This window comes from Lates calcarifer, unplaced genomic scaffold (genome assembly GCF_001640805.2).
Source record: "Lates calcarifer isolate ASB-BC8 unplaced genomic scaffold, TLL_Latcal_v3 _unitig_1496_quiver_1075, whole genome shotgun sequence".
Classification (NCBI taxonomy): domain Eukaryota; kingdom Metazoa; phylum Chordata; class Actinopteri; family Centropomidae; genus Lates; species Lates calcarifer.
Window position 1 is genome coordinate 29815 of NW_026115560.1, and position 22336 is coordinate 52150.

At 38.0% G+C, this 22336-nt stretch overlaps 6 protein-coding genes across 6 annotated transcripts; 4 read left to right on the plus strand and 2 right to left on the minus strand.

The window, feature by feature from the left end:
* Window positions 1-57: 57 nt before the first annotated feature.
* Window positions 58-1235, plus strand: LOC108889235 (olfactory receptor 49-like). Its single transcript, XM_018685602.2, has one exon. The coding sequence runs from the start codon at window positions 291-293 to the stop codon at window positions 1233-1235; it is 945 nt and encodes a 314-aa protein (XP_018541118.1). The 5' UTR covers window positions 58-290.
* Window positions 1236-2040: 805 nt separating this feature from the next.
* On the plus strand, window positions 2041-3183 carry LOC108889241 (olfactory receptor 11A1-like). Its single transcript, XM_018685607.2, has one exon. It carries the CDS (start codon window positions 2225-2227, stop codon window positions 3137-3139), a length of 915 nt encoding a protein of 304 aa, XP_018541123.1. The 5' UTR covers window positions 2041-2224; the 3' UTR covers window positions 3140-3183.
* A 2445-nt stretch (window positions 3184-5628) lies between these two features.
* On the minus strand, window positions 5629-6603 carry LOC108889236 (olfactory receptor 11A1-like). Its single transcript, XM_018685603.1, has one exon. The coding sequence runs from the start codon at window positions 6601-6603 to the stop codon at window positions 5629-5631; it is 975 nt and encodes a 324-aa protein (XP_018541119.1).
* A 2375-nt stretch (window positions 6604-8978) lies between these two features.
* LOC108889237 (olfactory receptor 11A1-like) lies at window positions 8979-9962 on the minus strand. Its single transcript, XM_051067340.1, has one exon. It carries the CDS (start codon window positions 9942-9944, stop codon window positions 8979-8981), a length of 966 nt encoding a protein of 321 aa, XP_050923297.1. The 5' UTR covers window positions 9945-9962.
* A 3032-nt stretch (window positions 9963-12994) lies between these two features.
* Window positions 12995-13960, plus strand: LOC127139440 (olfactory receptor 11A1-like). The gene has a single exon (XM_051067341.1). The coding sequence runs from the start codon at window positions 13034-13036 to the stop codon at window positions 13958-13960; it is 927 nt and encodes a 308-aa protein (XP_050923298.1). The 5' UTR covers window positions 12995-13033.
* A 3749-nt stretch (window positions 13961-17709) lies between these two features.
* On the plus strand, window positions 17710-18636 carry LOC108889238 (olfactory receptor 11A1-like). Its single transcript, XM_018685604.2, has one exon. It carries the CDS (start codon window positions 17719-17721, stop codon window positions 18634-18636), a length of 918 nt encoding a protein of 305 aa, XP_018541120.1. The 5' UTR covers window positions 17710-17718.
* Window positions 18637-22336: the final 3700 nt, after the last annotated feature.

Consider the following 22336-nt stretch of genomic DNA (forward strand, 5'->3'; position numbering starts at 1 on the left):
TAAAAGAAGCAGAAGTGAGTTTCAGCTCAGTTATTGTGACTCACACAGTTTAATTAACTGTGTTCTGTAGTTTATCATCAGCACATTGAGTTTAAGGTTTTAAGTCTATGTTCACTGGATGATGAATTTCTTCTTGTGTAAGTAAACTAAGTATTGTTCATGTGTGATTGATGTATTGTTTTCATACACTGACCAACAATCATGAATGTGAAGTTTTAATTAATTAACCCTCTGTAAATCTCTAACAAAATGTGAAATAATCATTATTAGTTCATCCTGTAAACAGTGTTATGAACCAAAGGAGGAGCATGATGAACTCTACACAGATTTCTTATTTCACACTTGCTGCCTACTTTGACACTGGATCCTTAAAATACTTATATTTTATGATTCTCACATTGTTATATGTTTTAATTCTTTGTGCCAATGTGTTGCTGATAGTGATTATCTGTATGAACAGAAGTTTACATGAACCTATGTACCTGTTTCTGTGCAGCCTGTTTGTAAATGAACTGTATGGTAGTACAGGGTTGTTTCCATTCCTTCTGCTTCAGATCCTCTCTGACATTCACACTGTTTCTGTTCCCTTTTGTTTCCTGCAGATTTATTGTGTTTATACATATATAAGTGTAGAATTTTTCAACTTAGCCATCATGTCTTATGACAGATATCTTGCTATCTGTTATCCTCTACAATATAACACACAAATGACGTCCAACAAGGTTGCAATGATTATTGCTGCAACATGGATATACAACTTACTTCTAGTTTCTGTCACAATATCCTTGAGCTCCTCTTTACAGCTGTGTGGAAACATCATTAACAAAGTGGTCTGTAACAACTACTCTGTTGTCAAACTGGCCTGCTCTGACACAACAGTAAATAACATCTATGGACTATTTGTTACTGCCTTCTCAGTCTTTGGTCCTCTAATTTTAATCTTTTACACTTACGTGAAGATTCTTAAAGTTTGTTTTTCTGGGTCTAAACAGACCAGACAAAAAGCTGTCAGTACCTGCACACCTCACCTTGTTTCTCTGCTCAACTTTTCTTTTGGGATTTGCTTTGAATTATTACAGAGCAGGTTTGATATGATCAGTGTACCTAATGTGTTGAGAATATTTTTAGCATTATATATTGTAACATGCCAACCCCTCTTAAACCCTGTACTGTATGGACTGAAAATGTCTCAAATACGTAATATATGTAAAGGTCTGTTTTGCTGTGACGTGTAGATAATTTTATCACCTTGTTTTATTTGAACATTTGACTTGTTCATTTGAATTCTGTCTGAACTCAACTGTGGGTATAAAAAAGACGAAAGTAAACAACATCAGTAAATTGTTTGAAAAAAATTGTTTTAATTAATTTTGTTTCATGATTATCTTTAATATGGATCAGAAATACAATGTCTATATTTTCACAAGTAAAACAAAGCTCAAATAAGCTGATAAAACCATTTATTTAACATAGATATGAATGAAATTACAATTTGGAACCTTAATTCTGCCATAACATCACATTTGTAGAGTTAATCTAAATTCAACAGCTACCCCAAACAGCATGAGCCGAGACCACAACCCAATCTAAGATAAGCAGTGGAAAATTAATGGATGGGTGAATGTAAATGGCAAAAGAATCTTTAACCAGGTATTAGACTTAAAAATGTAGCTCAAAAAACATGTAGCTTTATTATAATTGTTAAAGTGGTCTGTCTGAGTCTACCCAGATTGGGTATTATGTCAATTGTTTGGGGTATTTGGGTCTAACTGCAGACAACAGACATTCAAAAACTCAATGTCACATCAGCAAAACTCTCTGCTGATGTACAAAATAATTGTTCAATTTTTTTGTTATACTTAATTGTGCTGTGAAATCTTCTCAAAATTCTTAAATATTTGGTCCATACAGGTTTAGTTATTCTATGATCAATAAGGACCAGTGGGATATTTTGATAGTGAGGTCAGACTGCTGCTGTGGGCGTCCATCAACTTGAAAAGTTTAAAAGAAGCAGAAGCAGAGTTTCAGCTCAGATGATGATACACACATCATCAATTCTGTTTTGTAGTTTAACCATTACATTGACTTTAAGGTTACAGGTTTGTAAAATTTGTTTACTGGATCATTTCTGTGTGCTGGATGTATTGTGCTCACACAAACAATGTGAAGTTTAAACCAGTTAAATTTGGACAAAGATAATAAGATGTAGTTTATTTCAGGAATCATGAACTACACGCAGGTTTCATATTTAACACTTGCTGCCTATTTTGACACCAGGGCGTTAAAATATCTATTTTTCATGATTCTCACATTGTTATATATTTTAATTATTTGTACCAATGTGTTGTTGATAGTGATTATCTGTATGAACAGAAGTTTACATGAACCTATGTACCTGTTTCTGTGCAGCCTGTTTGTAAATGAACTGTATGGTAGTACAGGGTTGTTTCCATTCCTTCTGCTTCAGATCCTCTCTGACATTCACACTGTTTCTGTTCACTTTTGTTTCCTGCAGATTTATTGTGTGTACTCGTATGCTTGTGTAGAATTTTTCAACTTAGCCATCATGTCTTATGACAGATACCTCGCTATCTGTTATCCTCTACAATATAACACACGAATGACATTTAACAAGGTTGCTGTGCTTATTGCTGTAACATGGTTGACTGCTTTTCTTGTAGTTGTTGGCACAGTATCCTTGACCTCCTCTTTACAGCTGTGTGGAAACATCATTGATAATGTGTACTGTGTGAACTACTCTATTGTCAAACTGGCCTGCTCTGACACAACAGTAAATAACATCTATGGACTACTTGTTACTGCCTTCTCAGTCTTTTGTCCTCTCATTTTAATCCTTTACACTTATATGAAGATTCTTAAAGTTTGTTTTTCTGGTTCTAAACAGACCAGACAAAAAGCTGTCAGTACCTGCACACCTCACCTTGCTTCTCTGATCAACTTTTCTTTTGGGGTTTGCTTTGAAGTGTTACAAAGCAGGTTTCACATGAGCAGTGTACCTAATGTGTTGCATATTTTTTTGTCATTATACTTTCTCACATGCCAGCCTCTGTTTAACCCTGTAATGTATGGACTGAAAATGTCCAAAATACATAACATATGTAAAAATAGATTTCTTTAGCTTGAATAAAAAAAAAAACCTTTGATGTTTTGACTTGTAAACCACAATGGTGTCTGAAGGAAACTGTGTACGAAACAAAAAATTAAACATGAAAGTTACAACAGAAACAGATGGAGCAGAATTTTGTCTTAACAAATTACAAGTAATAAATCAAAGTAATATGATATATTAAATATGATTTTTTAATTACAATTTGTAAACATTATTCTGTAAAAATGTGCCATTTGTAAAATCAAATTCATCTAAATTCAACAGGTACAAAAACAGCATGAACCCTAATACTGACCTTATTAGGTGACTCAAGATCCAAATTCTTTTGTGCTGACCTGACCGTGTGCTGCACTGACCTCATTTTAACGTTGTCAGCTATTGTTGGTATAGTATAGTTAGTATAATATATTGTGAAACTTTGTAACACAAAAATGTCATTTGTGATTGTCTAACACTACCAACTATACAGTGGCTTCAGCATGTATTCAGACCCCTTCACTTTTTCCAAAGTTTATCGTAGTGTGAAGTTACGGTTCTGAATTGATAGAATTACTATTTTTGTCCATCAGTCTACATTCGACAGATTTAGACTTTTCCGAAATTTCTGCAAATTTATTAAAAACAACTGAAATCTTTCATATACAACAATATTCAGATCCTTTTCTTGTGGCAAACTGCGGTCAGGTGCATTCTGTTCCCTTTTTTTTTCCGCCAATGTAATTGTAGTGACTATATAATTCTGTAAAGTTTCTGTAACAGAATCAGCTGCATACAGCCATTTTTATGTTGATTTATTAATAAGATCACTCACATGGTGAACTTCACATATCTCATGGGCCTGAGTGTTGATGGGGGTAAAAACTGATCCCAAGCAAGGAGTCCAAGAGCGATTCCAGGATATTTATCAAAAGCAAAGTTCCTGGGCTAAATTAGGCAGTCTGTGGCCCTCTAAGGCTGGGTCTGACAGAGGAGCTTGCCAGTGAGAACCTGGAAGCCTGGCCTACCCTCATAGGGCCCAGCTCAAATAGATGACATGGGGACACCATGTTGTGGGCCCACCACAAGAAAAAGTATGTGAACCCTTTGGGATGACCTGGTTTTCTGCATTACTCACTTATAAATGTGATCTGATTTTCAAATAAGTCATAAGTATAGAAAAACACAACAAGCATGGGCTCATAACATACAAACAAGAAAAATGTTTGAGAGGAAGTTTGAACCATTCTTCCAACAGAGCTGTTTCAGCTCAGACAGATTCTCAGAATGTCCGGTGCGAAAGACTTTCAGAGCTCATTCCACAACATTTAGGTCAAGTTTTGTTTTTTGTTTTTTTTTTTTTTTAAAGTCATTCTGTAGTAGATTTGGCATGATTTGCATCAGCAGCTGCTTCTTGTGAAAAGCAACAGACACAATCTCTTTTATCTATTAACATACAGATTTTGTTGTTCTTGTCAATTTTGAAAACATCATTCAAACACTCAGTGTAGGTTAGAAAATGTAAGTGAACCTCTCAGCTAATCAACAGAAGCTAACTGGAGTCAGAAGTGACCTGTAGTGTAAAGTGCTTTGAGTGGTTGATATGACTAGAAATACTCTATATAAATGCAGCTAATTTATCATTTCAATTCAATTCAATTCAATTTTATTTATATAGCGCCATATCACAACAACAGTCATCTCAAGGCACATTTATTAATGCACTAGTAAATCTATGTTCCAAGCATCACCTATTGTCATGAATACTTTGGGTAATGACTGAAAGAAGTTTAAAAGATTGTGGAAATAAGTGGACATTATAAGATTTTCCTCTAAAGAGTGTCCGAGTTCACCCTTGAAGAATATGTGAGGACCTCCAACCTTTAAAGCCATGGACCACTGCTTCCTCATGCCACCACAACCACTACCTGGATAAGGACCAGATTATACATTGATGAAAGTGATGACAATATATATAGATTTATTTATATATTAATAAATGGAGCTTTAATATCTGTCCTGGAAGCAGGATCTTTCTCCTGCTGCTTTTCCTTAGTTTTTGCTCTGTTTTCAAATTTGGAACTTTTCCTGTGTTTATGAACTAAAGTCTAACACTTCAGAGGCCTAGGATTTATAATGATCTGACTAAGGTTGGCATTATAGCCTAGGAATAAAATATCACAAACTTAAAATACTGAAATAATGCAACAGAACTTTAATGCTCAATTAATTCTCAATACACAATTTAAAATTGCTTTCAAAATTTCACCATCTAAAATCTTGGCTGAGAATGATTTTAGATGTAATAACCTCTAAATAAACAGTAGATTTCCTTTCACTGAATACACATAAAACTGTGTATTAACTGTTGTCTATTGTCAGATAGACTGAAATCAAGCCTTTTTTTTGTGTAAAATTTGCATGATAAATTTCCTCTCGATGAAATCTGTGACTTGAAGAAATTAATATTACATAGCTGTATGGTCAAAGACATACATACATTTATTTATTTATTTTTCTTGTTATTCAAGCTGCACAAATCTGTTGGATGATCTACACTTCTCAGCAGAACCTAAAAGCAGATTTTTACATATGAAGCATATTTTGGACATATTCAATCCATACATTACAGGATTGAAGAGCGGCTGGCATGTGAGAAAGTACAATGATAAAAATATCCGCAACATATTAGGTACACTGCTCATATCAAACCTGCTCTGTAATATTTCAAAGAAAACCCCAAAAGAAAAGTTGATCAGTGAAGCAAGGTGAGGTGTGCAGGTACTGACAGCTTTTTGTCTGGTCTGTTTAGAACCAGAAAAACAAACTTTAAGAATCTTCATATAAGTGTAAAATATTACAGAAACTGGAACAGGAATTGTGAGAGAAGCAGCAATGAGCTCATAGATATTATTCACTCTGGTGTCATAACATGCCAGTTTTATGACGGAGTAGTTGTCACAGTACACTTTATTAATGATGTTTCCACACAGCTGTAAAGAAGCACTCAAAGATGTTGTGACAAAAACAGCTACAAAAGGAGGTAACCATATTACAGCAATAAGAAATGCAACCTTATTAGATGTCATTTGTGTATTATATTGTAGAGGATAACAGATAGCGAGGTATCTGTCATAAGACATCACAGCTAAGTTAGTAAATTCTACACTTCCATAAAAATACAAACAGAAAATCTGCAGGAAACAAAAAGAAGTAGAAACAGTGTGAATGTCAGAGAGGATCTGAAGCAGAAGGAATGGAAACAACCCTGTACTACCATACAGTTCATTTACAAACAGGCTGCACAGAAACAGGTACATAGGTTCATGTAAACTTCTGTTCATACAGATAATCACTATCAGCAACACATTGGCACAGACAGTTAAAATATATAAAGACATGATGATCATGAAAAATAAGTATTTAAAACCCTCAGTGTCAAAGTAGGCAGCAAGTGTAAAATATGAAACCTGTGTGGAGTTTATCATGATAATCATCACGGTTCAAAACACAGTAACACTGTGCAAAGGAAGAATTATGTATAACCCTAATGTTACTTTGTGTTATAGATCTGTAAGTGTGCAACTAAAGCATTAACACAAACAGTATTCCGTCTACTTATAGTCACTTACCACTCTCTTATTTAAAGTCAACATAATACTAGGCGAGACACTAAAAACATCTTATGACATTGTGATGAAGACACTGTACCTCCCTCCCAATTGAACTATAACTCTGCCTCTTTTAAACCTTTCAAGTCAGTGGATGCCCACATCAGCAGATTAATGTCATTATCAAAGGAAACAATGGTGATGATTTTCTAACTGGTGCTTGGAAAAAAAAGAGTTGCAGACTAGATATGTGTTACTATTTTAATTGTTGAGATAAAATGAGATACAAAGAAATGGTTAAAATTCAAAGTGGAAGAACATGTCATGACTAGAGTTGGGTCGATTTCCATTACATTAGCAACTTGTGCTGAAGGTATCACTGCGCTAAATCCAGTTTGTATTACATTAGTAATAAGCAATATGTCAATGTGATTGGCAAAATGTCATCTTTGTTTATTAACAGACTAACAGAACCACACGTGACTGACAAGCTACAGCCAGCAACGTGAAGGAGAACAAATTTCAGTAGAAAAATACTAGAAAGTTCACGTTTTTTGGGTTGTTGACGAGAGGAGACATGGCACTCTAAAACTGTGACAATATGGCAACATTTTGGATTTGAAGGCGTTGAAAGAGGTGAGCCAAAAATGTGGACGAAAGTATGTGTAAACACTGGAGGAAGAAAGTGACTGCAAATGGTAATAAATACATCTAATTTGCATGTCCACCTGTAAAAATGTCATGCCTCCATTGTTGCACATAGGGATTCCACAGCGAAAGAGGGAAAGTGTTCTGGGCCTTATACTTTAACACAACTATCAAAAAGTTAAAGTAAATTGCTGTTGTAAGAAATAACTAAAATTACCACCTTGCAGTTGTATAATTCCACCAGCCAGTCCAGTTGCACTTAATTAACATATGAATTCTTGAGTTACAGCCAAAAACGTGTTTTGTGTGATCCCAGTGACCTTGAATTTTGACTTTCGACCACCAAATTCCACTCACTTCATCCTTGAGTCCAAGTAAAGGCTTGTGCAAAATTTGAAGAGATTCCTTCAAGGCAGTCTTGAGATAACACATTAAAAAGAATGAGATAGGCATACGTATGGACGGACAACCCAAAATCATACTGCTTCCAGCCACAGCGGTTGCCAGCAAGGAGGGATAAAAAAACGTGTTATTTTGCTGATTGTGGAGCTGCATCATTCTCATCTTATTATTCACGTTTGTAGATTGTTTAAGTTTGTGAACCCCTTAGAATTTTCTACATTTTTAGAATTTTCTAGATTTTAGATTTTCATGCAAGTCCTAAAAAGTAGATTAAGAGAATCCAAATAAGCAAACGAGAGTAAATTATTATGCTTGATCATTTATTTATTGAGGAAAATGACCCACTATTATATATCTGTAAGTGGCAAAAGCATGTGAACCTTGTGTTAAAATCTGATGATGTTTTAGGTCATATTTATGAAGAAATAGGAAAAATTCTAAAGGGTTCACACTATTACATGTTGAACAATATGTTCAACTGAAATCTTTAAATGATAAAATCCATCTTTATTCACTTCATTACAGCCTTCCCTATAACTCAAAACTTAAGACCTGCGCATCACCTTTTCAAACTTCTCAAACATCAACATTTTATGTTTTTAATATAGTTGTTTTATTATTTTATATTTTGCTGTACATTTTGTCCCATGTATTCTCCCTACTTGTAAAGTGTATTGGAACTGAGACCCCTGAGGAAAGTTTGTAACTCTGGATTTACAATTTTGGACTCACTCTTTCAGTGCATCAAATGTGAAAATTATGTTTGTTTAGTAAAGTCTAACTCTTCAGAGTTCTAATAATCTGATAAAGTTGAGCATTATCACCAAGGGAGAGTCTTAAAATGACTCTAAGCTTAAGACAAGTAAATTGACTTTGTTCCTTTATGTGATTAATAATTAACTAATTCTCAATACACAATTTAAAATTGCTTTCAAAATTTCACCATCTAAAATCTTGGCTGAGAATGCTAAGATTTTAGATGTAACAACGTCTAAATAAACAGTAGATTTCCTTTCACTGAATACACATAAAACTGTGTATTAACTGTTGTCTATTATCAAATAGACTGAAATCAAGCCCTTTTTTTTTTTTTTTTTTGGTAAAATTTGCATGATAAATTTCGTCTCTTTTGATGAAATCTGTGACCTGAAGAAATTAATATTACATAGCTGTATGGTCAAAGACATACATACATTTATTTATTTTTCTTGTTATTCAAGCTGCACAAATCTGTTGGATGATCTACACTTCTCAGCAGAACCTAAAAGCAGATTTTTACATATGAAGCATATTTTGGACATATTCAATCCATACATTACAGGATTGAAGAGCGGCTGGCATGTGAGAAAGTACAATGATAAAAATATCCGCAACATATTAGGTACACTGCTCATATCAAACCTGCTCTGTAATATTTCAAAGAAAACCCCAAAAGAAAAGTTGATCAGTGAAGCAAGGTGAGGTGTGCAGGTACTGACAGCTTTTTGTCTGGTCTGTTTAGAACCAGAAAAACAGACTTTAAGAATCTTCATATAAGTGTAAAATATTACAGAAACTGGAACACAGACTGTGAGAGAAGCAGCAACAAGCTCATAGATATTATTCACTCTGGTGTCATAACATGCCAGTTTTATGACGGAGTAGTTGTCACAGTACACTTTATTAATGATGTTTCCACACAGCTGTAAAGAAGCACTCAAAGATGTTGTGACAAAAACAGCCACAAAAGGAGGTAACCATATTACAGCAATAAGAAATGCAACCTTATTAGATGTCATTTGTGTGTTATATTGTAGAGGATAACAGATAGCGAGGTATCTGTCATAAGACATCACAGCTAAGTTAGTAAATTCTACACTTCCATAAAGGTACACACAGAAAATCTGCAGGAAACAAAAGGGAACAGAAACAGTGTGAATGTCAGAGAGGATCTGAAGCAGAAGGAATGGAAACAACCCTGTACTACCATACAGTTCATTTACAAACAGGCTGCACAGAAACAGGTACATAGGTTCATGTAAACTTCTGTTCATACAGATAATCACTATCAGCAACACATTAGAACCAAGAATTAAACAATAAAGAAAGATAATAATTATGAAAAATAAGTATTTAAAACCCTCAGTGTCAAAGTAGGCAGCAAGTGTAAAGTATGAAACCTGTGTGGAGTTTATCATGATCCTTGTCTCGATTTAAAACAGTAACACTGCACAGGTAGAACTGTGTATAATCCTAATGTTACACTGTGTTATAGATCAGTAATTGTGAAACTAAAGCATTAACACAGACAGTATTCGGTCTACTTATGGTCAACAAATTCGTTAAGAAACATATGGCAAACCCCTCAAACTTACCACTCTCTTATTTAAAGTCAACATAATGGTTAGGCGAGACACTAAAACATTTATGACAATGTGATGAAGACACTGTGTTTCCCTCCCAACAGAACTATAACTCTGCCTCTTTTAAACCTTTCAAGTCAGTGGATGCCCACATCAGCAGACTGATGTCATTTGTTGTCATTATCAAAGGAACCAATGGTGATGATTGTCAGAAAAAAGAATTTCAGACTGAAATTGAAATTCTTTTCCAGGTACAATAATCAGTCTAAAAAGGTCCCCCAAGTGCCACCAAAACAGGTCTGACCCATGAAGGCATGGACTCCACGGATCTCTGAAGGTGTCCTGTGGTATCTAGCACCAAGATGTTACCAGAAGATCCTTTAAGTCCTGTAAGTTGCAAGGGGGGCCTCCATGGATCAGATTTGTTTTTCCAACACATCCCACAAATGCTTGACCAGATTGATATCTGGGGAATTTGTAGGCCAAGTCAACCCATGAGCAGGAAGCTATAATGTTCTGACCCAGTTATCTACTCATCACAATCTGGATCATCAAACTCGCTCCAATCCTTACACTTTACCATTTTCCTGCCTCCAACACATGAAATTTAAGAGATGGCTGTTCTTCTGCTGCCTCATATACCCCTACAATGACAGATACCATTGTAAGGAGATGATCAAGATCCTTTCTTTGTTAATTTCTGTGGAAATACATGTTGCAGAGACTGGAATGTATGTCAGAAGGTCTGCACTGTAGCTCAGCTGTGTTATATCCATGAAGAACTTGTGGATTTGAGCACTGGGAACAGTCACACTACACAAACACTGGCACCACTAATAGAGATGCTATGCGGCATAAACATTCTAGGCATAAAAAGGCCCACCACAACATCATCTAAACCAACTGCCTGGGAGAGGATGCGGTGAAAGAAGTGTGAGAGGACCTGGAGGCGAGGCAAGTGAGTGGGAGTCCGCCCTGGCTGACCAGCTCTCCCAACTGTACTCCTGGCTTATGTACAATCTCTATAATAAACAGGACTACTTCAGATTCCAACTGAAATAAGGAACTGCTGTATGTTTGTCTGCACAACAGCATCCTGGGCACAGCAATCCAGTTACAAGGACTACCATCATTCTGCAGGGACAGGAACAGCGCAACTTCAGGGAAGATCAGTGGTGAGCGCTTATGTCAACAAGAACTGGTGTGCCTCTTAAGTCGCCGCTCACTGCAGCTTGAATTTCTAGTGGTGAAAAGCCGGCCATTATATCTACCAGGGGAATCCACCATCAACTACTCGATGTCATCAGTGAGCAACAGATGGCCCACCTCAACAGTTTTTTCACTCTAGCAGGGGATTTTAACTACGGCAACTTGAAAACAGTTGCACTAAAGTTCTTTTAACATGTGAACTTTGCTACAAGGGGAGATAACATGCTGAATCTATTTTACCCCCCACCCTCATCTTAGACAATCATCTCTGTACCCTGCTCCAACCAGCATACAGGCCACTGCTCAAAATGCTCCAAGCCAACACCGAGGACCTTCAGAGTTTGGCCAGAAGGAGCCACAGCAGCCCTACAGGACTGCTTTAAGAGCACAAACTGGATCATGTTCAGGTAAGCAGACACCTGTGACCAGCACACCTGCCAGAGAGAGTAAACAGACTCTGTGCCTGGGTACATAGAGTAGTGCATCAAGGATGTCACTGTAGTAAGGATTGTTATCATACATGCCAATCAGAAGCCATGGCTGACCACCAGTCAGGTGATGCAGACCTTCTCAGATCAGCCAGGGCTAAGCTTTCCAGGGCAATCAACAAAGCAAAACACCAGTATGCACAGAAGATTTACAACTACTTCTGTGAGACTAAAGACTCTAGACATACGTGGCAGGGAATCCAGGCCCTTATAGACAGCAAGACTTCACCACAGTGGGCCAACAGCAGTGACACTTGCCTCCCTGACATGCTGAGTGACTTTTGTGCACAGTTTGAAGCTCAGAACAGGCAGGTGTGCAAGTCCACACCCACCAAGTCTGAATCCAACCTCATCAAGAAGTTTGCTGATGACACAACAGCAGTGGGCCTCACCAGCAACAAGAAGACATTATACATACAGGACTTGGAAGAACTGGTTGGCCTGTGCCATGACAACAACCTGTCTCTCAATGTAAACAAAACCAAAATGATTGATTGATTCCAGAAAAGACAGGCTGACCACCCTCTGCTGCTCATCAGTGGCTTTGAAGTGGAGTCAGAATCAGGAAGTTCCCTGGTGTGCACATCTCAAATGACCTCACCTGGTCTGCCAACACCAGCTGCATTGTGAGGAAGGCACATCAATGACTGTACTTCCTGTGGAGACTCAAAAGAGCCAGTCTGTGTGACTGTGTTTTGAGTATTCTGACCAGCAACATCACTGTGTGGTTTGGGAACTGCACCACACAGAAACACAGGTCCCTGCGGTGCATAGTGAGGCCAGCTGAAAAGATCATAGGGGTCTCCCTCCACCACATCTTCCAGTCACATTTCGTACACAGAACCTCTGCCATTGTAAAGGACCCCACTCACCCGGCACACAATTTAATGTTGTGGTTGATTAATATAAATATTACAAAAAACAAAAACACACACTCAGTGAGTCATACTGCTGCTGTGGGAGTTTGTCTTGAAAACTTTAAAAGAAACAGAAGCAGAGTTTGGATCTCAGTTCAGAGGAACTTGGTATGATTCACACAATGTTATTATCTATGTTTTCTAAGTTTAGTTTGTATAAATGCAAGCTATTGTTTATCACATGGATGGTTTTATAATTTGCTTTAAAAAAGTTTGACTTTTGCAAAACTGTGTAAAAACGTAAGATTTACATTTTAATTAGTTGCAATTAGTTCGTCCACTGAAAAGCATTCTTACTTTAACAGCTAAAATGAGGTTGAGAATGAACTCCTCACAGGTTTCATATTTAACATTGAGTGCCTACTTTGAAACTGGACCTTTCAAATATTTATTTTTCATGATTCTCACATTGTTATATATTTTAATTCTTTGTGCCAATGTTTCTCTGATTGTGATTATCTGTATGAACAGAAGTTTACATGAACCTATGTACCTGTTTCTGTGCAGCCTGTTTGTAAATGAACTGTATGGTAGTACAGGGTTGTTTCCATTCCTTCTGCTTCAGATCCTCTCTGACATTCACACTGTTTCTGTTCCCTTTTGTTTCCTGCAGATTTTCTGTTTGCATATGTATCTGACTGTACAATTTTTAAACTTAGTCATCATGTCTTATGACAGATACCTCGCTATCTGTTATCCTCTACAATATAACACACGTATGACAACTAAAAGAGTTGCAATGCTTATTGTAGTAACATGGTTATTCTCTTTTCTTGCAATTGTTGTTTTGACATCATTGAGTTTCTCTTTACAGCTGTGTGGAAACATTATTGACAAAGTTTTCTGTCTGAATTATTCTATTGTCAAACTGGCCTGCTCTGACACCAGTGTAAATAACATTTATGGACTAATTTTCACAGCTATTGCAATCATCATTCCTCTCTCTTCAATCTTTTACACTTACATTAAGATTATTAATGTTTGTTTTTCTGGTTCTAAACAGACCAGACAAAAAGCTGTCAGTACCTGCACACCTCAACTTATTTCTCTGCTCAACTTTTCACTTGGGGTGTGCGTTGAATTTTTACAAAACAGGTTTGATATGAGCAGTGTACCTAAAATGTTGCGAAGTTTTTTATCATTATATTTTCTAACATTCCCACCATTGTTCAACCCTGTACTGTATGGACTGAAAATGTCTAAAATCAGGAACATATATGCCCGTCCTGTCTTATGACAGATACCTTACTATTTGTTAACCTCTACAATATAACACACATATGACATACATCTAGGTTGCTATGATAATTACTTTAACATTATAACGTTTAACGTTATATCCTTTTCTTTAACTTCACAGTGATTTGGGAGCATGTTTGACACAATTTTCTGTGGAAACAGCTCTATTTTGAAACTGGCCTGCTCTGACACCAAAGTGAATAGTCTAAGTCTAGGCCTCATGATTTCTTTTGTCACAGTCCTTCAGATCTGATGTGAACACAGCACCAAATGTGTTAAAGACTTTCTAATGATTGTATCTTCTTACATGCCAGCCTACATTTAACTCTATAATGTATGGACTGAAAATGTCTAAAATCTGTATCAAATGTGAAAAATCTATCATGTTGGAAACTATAGATAATATAAAATGTATATTTAGCCTGACTGATAAAATAAATGGATCCATCTGACCCCACTTCTAAACAGCACAGATGTTTATTGTTAACTGTGTGTATTAAAAGATGTGAGGACAATGAAATGATGCACAGGAGGAGTATAAGTAAAGCACAATACGACTACATGATACACGCTCTTTAGTGTTGTGGTGGTGATATCAATGGGAGAATTCAGATGCTGAATTATGACCTACACTGTAGGTAACTGCAGTGGAGCTCCCATTAACCCCTAGCATCAAGCATAAATCTGGCTTTATTAATATCAGGTGTAAATGCAAAGTTACAGAGAAAATACAAATGAAGTCATGGCGAGGCCTTCAGTATTCATATGGCTGACGCTTTGGGTGACCAGCAGAGTACACCCTTAAAGACCAAGAGAGGACAGAGACATACACCACTGCAAACACACCACTCCAGATTGTTGACCTGGAGCAATCTGGAGTGCTGGTTTCAGCCCATACCAGATGCCACACACTAAACCAGGTAGGGCTTCATGGGCGAAGACAGAGGACACCAGTACTGAAAGAAAAGCACAAAAAGCCAAGACTAATGTTTGCAAAAATTTTCATAGCAAGTGACAGTCTTGATGAGATAATGCTTTGTGGACAGACAAAACCAAAATAGAGATCTTGCAGTGTATGAAGTTGTTTATAGACAACAAAATGATACCCATAAGGAAAACCCAATTCTATGTTCTATGTTATGTTCTATCATGCCAGAGGCACTGAATTTATAAAACAAATAATGAAATTCAGCAGCTGAAAAGGAAAGGATCAACTATTTTAAACTGGCCAGCAATGAGTCCTGACTTAAATCTTTTGAAAACCTTTTGGAGAGAGCTGGAGTATGTCAGTGCAAAACAGACTCCTGCTCACTTTTAAGAACTTGTAGGCAGTGCAATGGATGACCACGAGACAGCTGCAAGAAGCTTCTAGATGCCTTTCATTCATTTTCTTCCACTTATCCACAGTCAGGTCACAGTGGCAACAAACAAATTATGGCTTTCCAGGCGTCCTTCTCCAACGCAGCGTGTTCCAGCTCCACCTTTGGGATACTGAAGCATTTCCAGGCCAGATGGAATATGTAATCCCACCAGCAAGTTCTGGGTCTACCTTGGAGTCTCCTCCCAGTTGGAGCAGCAGGTCTACTCTGAACTCCGTCTGGATGTTCAGGCTCCTCACCCTATCTCTATGGCTGAACCCAGACACCCTTCAGAACAGTAACTAATTTCAGCCCCTTGTATCATTGATTCTTTCAGTCACTACCCAAAGCTTGTGACCCCAAGGAAAATTCAGGAGGTGGAGCAGTACCAACTATGTAAAGTTGGGCTTATCTCCTCGCACAGCACAGGTTCTGGAACTAAACTCCAGGAGAGGGGCTGGACTATCTCCTTTGCTAGAGTTTCCCAGGGTGAGAGGTACCAGGCAGTTATGGGGACACTCACAAGGCCCCAGCTGAGCGCCGCTGTGTTGTGACTACAAGTTGCTGAGGGGAGGGCTCTGGCTGTTGCCTGCACTTACATACCGACCTACAGCTCAGAGTATCTGGCCTTCTTGGAGTCTCTGGGCACTATCCCAGAAAGGGTTCTGTCTGGGGACTGTATAGTTCTACTGGGGAACGTTAACACACACAGATGTCAAAAGGGAAACCTGGAGATAAGTGACTGGGAGGAGCGGCCTACCTGATCTGAACCTGAGCAGTGTCTTGTTATTGACCATAACAACCATCTTCAAACATAAGGTGGTTTATAAGAACACCTGGTACCAGAATACTTTATGCAAAACACTGATTATTGACTTAGTGGTTGATCAATCAGATCTGCGCCAGTATATCTTGGACACTCAGGTGAAGAAAACAGCAGAGATGTCAACTAATACTACCTAGTGGTGAGTTGGATCATATGTTAGGGAAGGATGCCAGACAGACCTGGCAAACCAAGACATGTAGTGAGGGTGAACTAGGAACGTCTGACAGAGACTTCTATCAGGGAGGTCTTCAGCTCCTTCCTCCAAAAGAATTTCTCATACATCAAGGGAGGCTGGGGACATGAAGTCAGAGTGGGACATGTTCAAAGCTTCCATTGCATAAGCATCAGGCTGAAGAGGCAGGCCTTTCGGGCTTGGCAGGCCTAAGGGTTTTCTAAAACAGTGAACAAGTACCAGGAGGTCAGAAGGGCTACAGCTTTGGCTCAAGTGTGTTCGGGGAGGGTTTCGAGAGGGACTTTCGGTTGGCCTCAAGGAAGTTCTGCCAAAGGTTTTTAACCTTGGAGTGCTGTCAAGGGAGTTTGACCAGTCTATATGTGTTTTCTGGACACTGAGAAGAGCTATGACACCATCAGCAAAAAAGGCCAACAGCAACACTACACTGCAGCTGCAGGTCGTACAAGTGAGACTGTCTATTTCTTTTTGTTTCCATTTCATTCTCTGAAAATTATCTGGGTTTTTAGATATTAAAACTGGGGTGCAATAAGCAGTCTAAAAAGGCACAAGAGAAGGTATTACCTTTCAATCTTTAACACAGTTTGCCAGCCAACGTGAAAAATACAAATCCTTTACTTTTAACTTTCTGCTTCCATGGTTCCTGCACACTATCTCTGTAGACCACATTTATAAGCAAACATGTATATTATCAATAATAAACACAAACACTCAGTGAGTGTGGTGATAAGGTCACATGGCTACTGTGGGCATCGGTCTTGAACATTAAAAGGAGTTTCATCTCAGTAACGAGTGCCTCAGGGTGATTCACACAATGTCATAAACTATGTGAGTGTGTATACTTAGGATATTTATCACATTTACATTTTGTGTTTGATGGTTTTGTAATTTTCTCAAAACAAATTTAACTTTTCAAAAACTAAAAATGTAAGATTTATTTGTTTGAAATTAGTTCATCCACTGAACAGCATTTTGATTACTTTAACAGCTAAAATGAGGATGAAGATGAACTCGACACAGGTTTCATATTTCCCATTTTAGCAGTGTGGTGGGTGTCTCCTAACTTGAAAAGGTTCAAAGAAGCAGAAGCAGAGTTTCAGATCAGTTGTGAGGGACTCATAATATTGAGCTTTGGACAGTGTTATAAACTGTGTTGTGTAATGTCTTACCCTAGTGTGATACAATACAACTGGTAGTTTTAAACATAGTTATCATAGTTATCTTGATAATTAACTTCTTCTCATTTACTGTTTGTAAATCACATATTCTAGGTGTATGTTGCTTCAGCTGCCCACAGTTAACGAAATATTATCTTATTATTTTATCTTGCAAAGTGTGTTTTTTTTTTTTTTTTTTTTTTTTTTTTTTTAGCCAGAAGAATCATGGTAAATGCTACACAGGTTTCATATTTCACTCTAAGTGCCTACTTTGACACTGGACCTTTCAAATATATATATTTCACAATTCTCACATTGTTATATATCTTAATTAATTGTGCCAATGTGTTGCTGATAGTGATTATCTGTATGAACAGAGGTTTACATGAACCTATGTACCTGTTTCTGTGCAGCCTGTTTGTAAATGAACTGTATGGTAGTACAGGGTTGTTTCCATTCCTTCTGCTTCAGATCCTCTCTGACATTCACACTGTTCCTGTTCCCTTTTGTTTCCTGCAGATTTATTGTGTTCATTCATATGTGTCTGTACAATTTTTAAACTTAGCCATCATGTCTTATGACAGATACCTCGCTATCTGTTATCCTCTACAATATAACACACGAATGACAAGTAAGAAAGTTGCTATGTTTATTGTAGTAACATGGTTATTCCCTTTTCTTGCAGTTGTTGTTTTGGTATCATTGAGTTTCTCTTTACAGCTGTGTGGGAACATTATTGACAAAGTTTTCTGTATGAATTATTCTATTGTCAAACTGGCCTGCTCTGACACCAGTGTAAATAATATTTATGGACTCATTTACACAGTTATCATAATCATCATTCCTCTCATTTTAATTCTTTATACTTACATGAAGATTCTTAAAGTTTGTTTTTCTGGTTCTAAACAGACCAGACAAAAAGCTGTCAGTACCTGCACACCTCACCTTGTTTCTCTGATCAACGTCTCTTTTGGGGTTTGCTTTGAAGTCTTACAGAGCAGGTTTAATATGAACAGTGTTCCCAACATGCTGCGAATATTTTTATCATTATATTTTCTGACAAGTCCACCGCTATTCAACCCTGTACTGTATGGACTGAAAATGTCTAAAATCCGTAAAATATATGTTCGCTATGTCTTATGACATAGCGAACATATATTGTCACTGTCCTCCTCTACAATATGACACACGTGACATACTTCTAGGTTGTTTACAGCCTGTCACTGTTGTTCCTGCAGTGCTGTGTGTGTGTGAACTGTGAGGCAGCTAAAAAAAAAAAGTGTAAGAACTCGTCCACTGACTATGAGTTGAATCAGGGTCTTCCCAAGCGATGCATCAAATCACATTTAGGGGGCAGCCCTAAAACTGACCTTATGGTATCTTCATATCTCACTTAGGAGTAAAAAGAAAGCTTTCAGTTCAACAGAAATAGTGATTTGACTTATATCATACTATATATTGATATCGACCGGTATGAAAAATCATAATGTGATATTTTTCCCATGTCGACGTACTGTGGACTCATGCTGTCATGGTAGTTAGTCCTGTAATTTTAATCAAGTACCTGCACAACTCACCTTGCTTCCCTGCTGAACTTTTGGTTGTTTTTTCAATATTATTGAACAGATCCGATGTGAACACTGCACCAAATGTGTTAAACATCTTTTTATTATGCTACTGTCTTACATGCCGGATTTTCTTTCATCCTCTAATGTAAGGTCTGAGTATATCTAAAATCTGTATCATATGTAAAAATCTGTTCTTTTGTGAAGTGTAGACAAAATAAAAGACAAATTTAGTCTGACTGATAATATGAAATTAAAGGATTTCTTTGACCCCACTCTGAACAGCACTGACGTTTATTGTTAACTATGTGTATGAAAGTTATGGGTATATGACTTGACATATTAGCAAATTATTAAACATTTGGGGGTGACATAAAATAGACCTTAGGGTGGTCCAGGTAGCTGGGGCATTAATGGAGGCATGATGGGTCGATATCAGGTGTGTACGTGGGGATGTTCATAGGTATCCTGTAATGCCACTGGAAATTAAGTATCAGGGGGAAAAGTATCCAATCAAGGTTGCAGTTAGATCCCGCCTTGTGCACCCTTTAATTCTGGGAACGGATTGACCTGGGTTTATACACTTGTGGGACAATCTATTGGGGTGTATTCACAACTGGTAGGGACTTGCACTAATGTGTGCTGGGCCCAGCGGTGACTCAACATCATCCAACACTGCAGAGGTAGAGAAGGATTCAGAGGAGCCTTCATAGGAGGCTTCACTGGTTCCCTCCATATACTCCATGTAAGGTTTTCCACTCAAACAGCCTTGTGATAATACTCTACGCTTTGCCTTCAACCAAGTGATGAAAGCTGATGGTCACCTGGAGCACCCTGATGCAGTACAAATATACCTACACTTTGGTTAGGGACAGGTTGTATAGGGTGACTCGTGACACTCGTACCAGAGAAGGGAACACCCAGTTACTGGTGCTGAGAAACCAACGGGAAAGTGTTTTCCACGCAGCTCATTACAACCCAATGGCTGGTCAAATGGGATACAACAAACCATTAGACATGATAATGACACAATTTTATTGGCCAGGCATCCAGGGGGTTTGCACTGGTGGTGAGAGTCCTGCCTTGAATGCCAGTTGGTGACCCAAGCAGCCATTTCAAAAGCCATTCCCTACCATTAAAGAAGGTGCCATATGAACGCATTGGTATGAATCTCATTGGGCCATTTCACTGGAGCACATGGGGATGTTGCTTTGCATTGGTCTTAGTGGACTATGCAACACATTATCCTGAAGCACTGCCACTGTATAACATCTCTGCATGGATTGTCGTGCGGGCACTTTGTCGTCTTCCCTGTCAAGTCCCAAGTTCCAGATGGACTAAGGCACTTTCAATTATTAAGCATTAAATCTTTTAGGACTAATGTGTACCACTCCCAGACTCATGGTCTGGTTCAACAGCTAAACAAAACCTTGAAGTCTATGATTCATAGTTCATTCATAATGATGAATGGACCAATGGTTTGACCCTCTGTTATCTGCAGTGCAGGAGGTGCCCCAGGCCACCACCACAGGATTTTGTCCCTTTGAACTGCTGTTTAGCAGGAAGCCTTGAGGGGTTTTGAACTTACTTGAAAACTGGGAAGAAGATCCAAGTCCCAGTAAAAATGAAACCGAGTGCATCATGAACCTGCAAGCAAAATTCCATATACTGGGACAATTATCACAATTTCTTCTAGGCCCAGGAACATCAGCAGCATCTGAGGGGCAAGGCTCTGACAATTTTCACTAAGAGACAAAGCGCTTGTATTGCTCCCTATGTCTGTGGGGGAAACCGCCCCACGCACCTGCTGGGATATCACAACAGTTGGAAGTTGTCAGAGTGGAGTGTCATTACAGCATGATGGCAATACCCTTGGCTATTACCTGCTGGGACATCCATTCAACCTCCTAGCTTTACAACCTTTTAAGTTTAAGACCGGGGGCACAGATGGCTGTTGCTGAGCATCTGTCCCATTCTTGGGACGGGGGGGCTAAGTCAGGCAGTGGGGGTATGTGATGGTGGTGGGGTGTGTTTATCAAAATAAAAGTTTTGGTTGAACTGAAGTCCATATTCTGTTTCTTACTTTTTTATTACCCAAGGTGGAGGTGCAGCAGAAAGCAATGAAAGGTGAGTTCAATCCAAACCTGTACCTCAAACTGAAATCCAGTGATTACTATGAAAGCATAGCTGTAGTGAACGGAAGACAGCACTGCAAGTGGGTAGCCATTTATTTAGTCTTTCTATCTGACTACAGAAACTCACAAAGAAGATAGCCCAAAGGCTCTCCAGAGGCAGGATCAAAGAGGGGACTAACTGGATGGATTACTCAGAAATGACTGAAACGGCACTGACAATGAGACAAAGATCCAAGATTATACAACAAGTAGTTCCAGGCAATCTGATGGTCAACAAGACATTTAGAATGTGCTCAAATCAGCATGACAGCACACCTTACTCATCACTAAAAATATTACTCTGCCATATACATTTTACTTTGTTGGTAATAGTTGTATAATCACAATATTAAACACGAGGGTGTACTTTAACATCATTTGAGCACTTCAGTGATGCTTGTGAACCTTTGGCACAAGCGCCACGGCTTTCTCAATCAGTGGTGTCGGTGACATGGCACTATAACTTAAAATTCATGCAAAGTTTGCGGTTGCAGAAGCTACATCTGTGTGAGTAAATAAATGCAGCATCTTTGTTATAACGTTGTTGATAAAAGTAAGCATTTATTTGTGCAGTAGGCTGTTGATTTAGTTCGGTAAATTCCGAGACCTCAATAAAGCATTAATGTCAGCTCAGAGTTCACTCATCTGGGACTAGAAAATCATTTCTGTTGCTAGGTCATTACTAAGGGTCTGATTATTTGCTGTGGGAAAAGATAACCACCATAATAAAGCCTAAGAACACACCAAGGAAGAAGGTGGTGTGTTAAAAAAAAAGCCAATAGCAACATTGCACTGTAGCTGCAGGTCAAACAGGTGGAACTGTCCATTTCATTTTATTTCCATTTCAGTCTTTCAGACTTTACAACCATTTACACTGTTTACCAGCCAACTACAAATCTTTTTTTTTAAACTCTGCATGGACAAACGTCATCAAAAATAAACACTAACTCAGTGTCAGTCACGTGGCTTCTGTGGGTGTCTGTCTGAAAATATTTTAAAACAAGCAGAAGCATGCATCGAGTGCCTCAGGATAATTAACACATCATAAACTGTGTGAGTGTGTATGTGCTGGGTATTTATCACATTTCATTTCATGGTTAAAAA

What these genes read in the sequence shown, in the direction of transcription:
- LOC108889238 (XM_018685604.2), top strand. Translation starts at nt 17,719, where the DNA reads ATGGTAAATGCTACACAGGTTTCATATTTCACTCTAAGTGCCTACTTT.
- LOC108889241 (XM_018685607.2), top strand. Translation starts at nt 2,225, where the DNA reads ATGAACTACACGCAGGTTTCATATTTAACACTTGCTGCCTATTTTGAC.
- LOC108889237 (XM_051067340.1), bottom strand. Translation starts at nt 9,944, where the DNA reads ATGATAAACTCCACACAGGTTTCATACTTTACACTTGCTGCCTACTTT.
- LOC108889235 (XM_018685602.2), top strand. Translation starts at nt 291, where the DNA reads ATGAACCAAAGGAGGAGCATGATGAACTCTACACAGATTTCTTATTTC.
- LOC127139440 (XM_051067341.1), top strand. Translation starts at nt 13,034, where the DNA reads ATGAGGTTGAGAATGAACTCCTCACAGGTTTCATATTTAACATTGAGT.
- LOC108889236 (XM_018685603.1), bottom strand. Translation starts at nt 6,603, where the DNA reads ATGATTATCATGATAAACTCCACACAGGTTTCATATTTTACACTTGCT.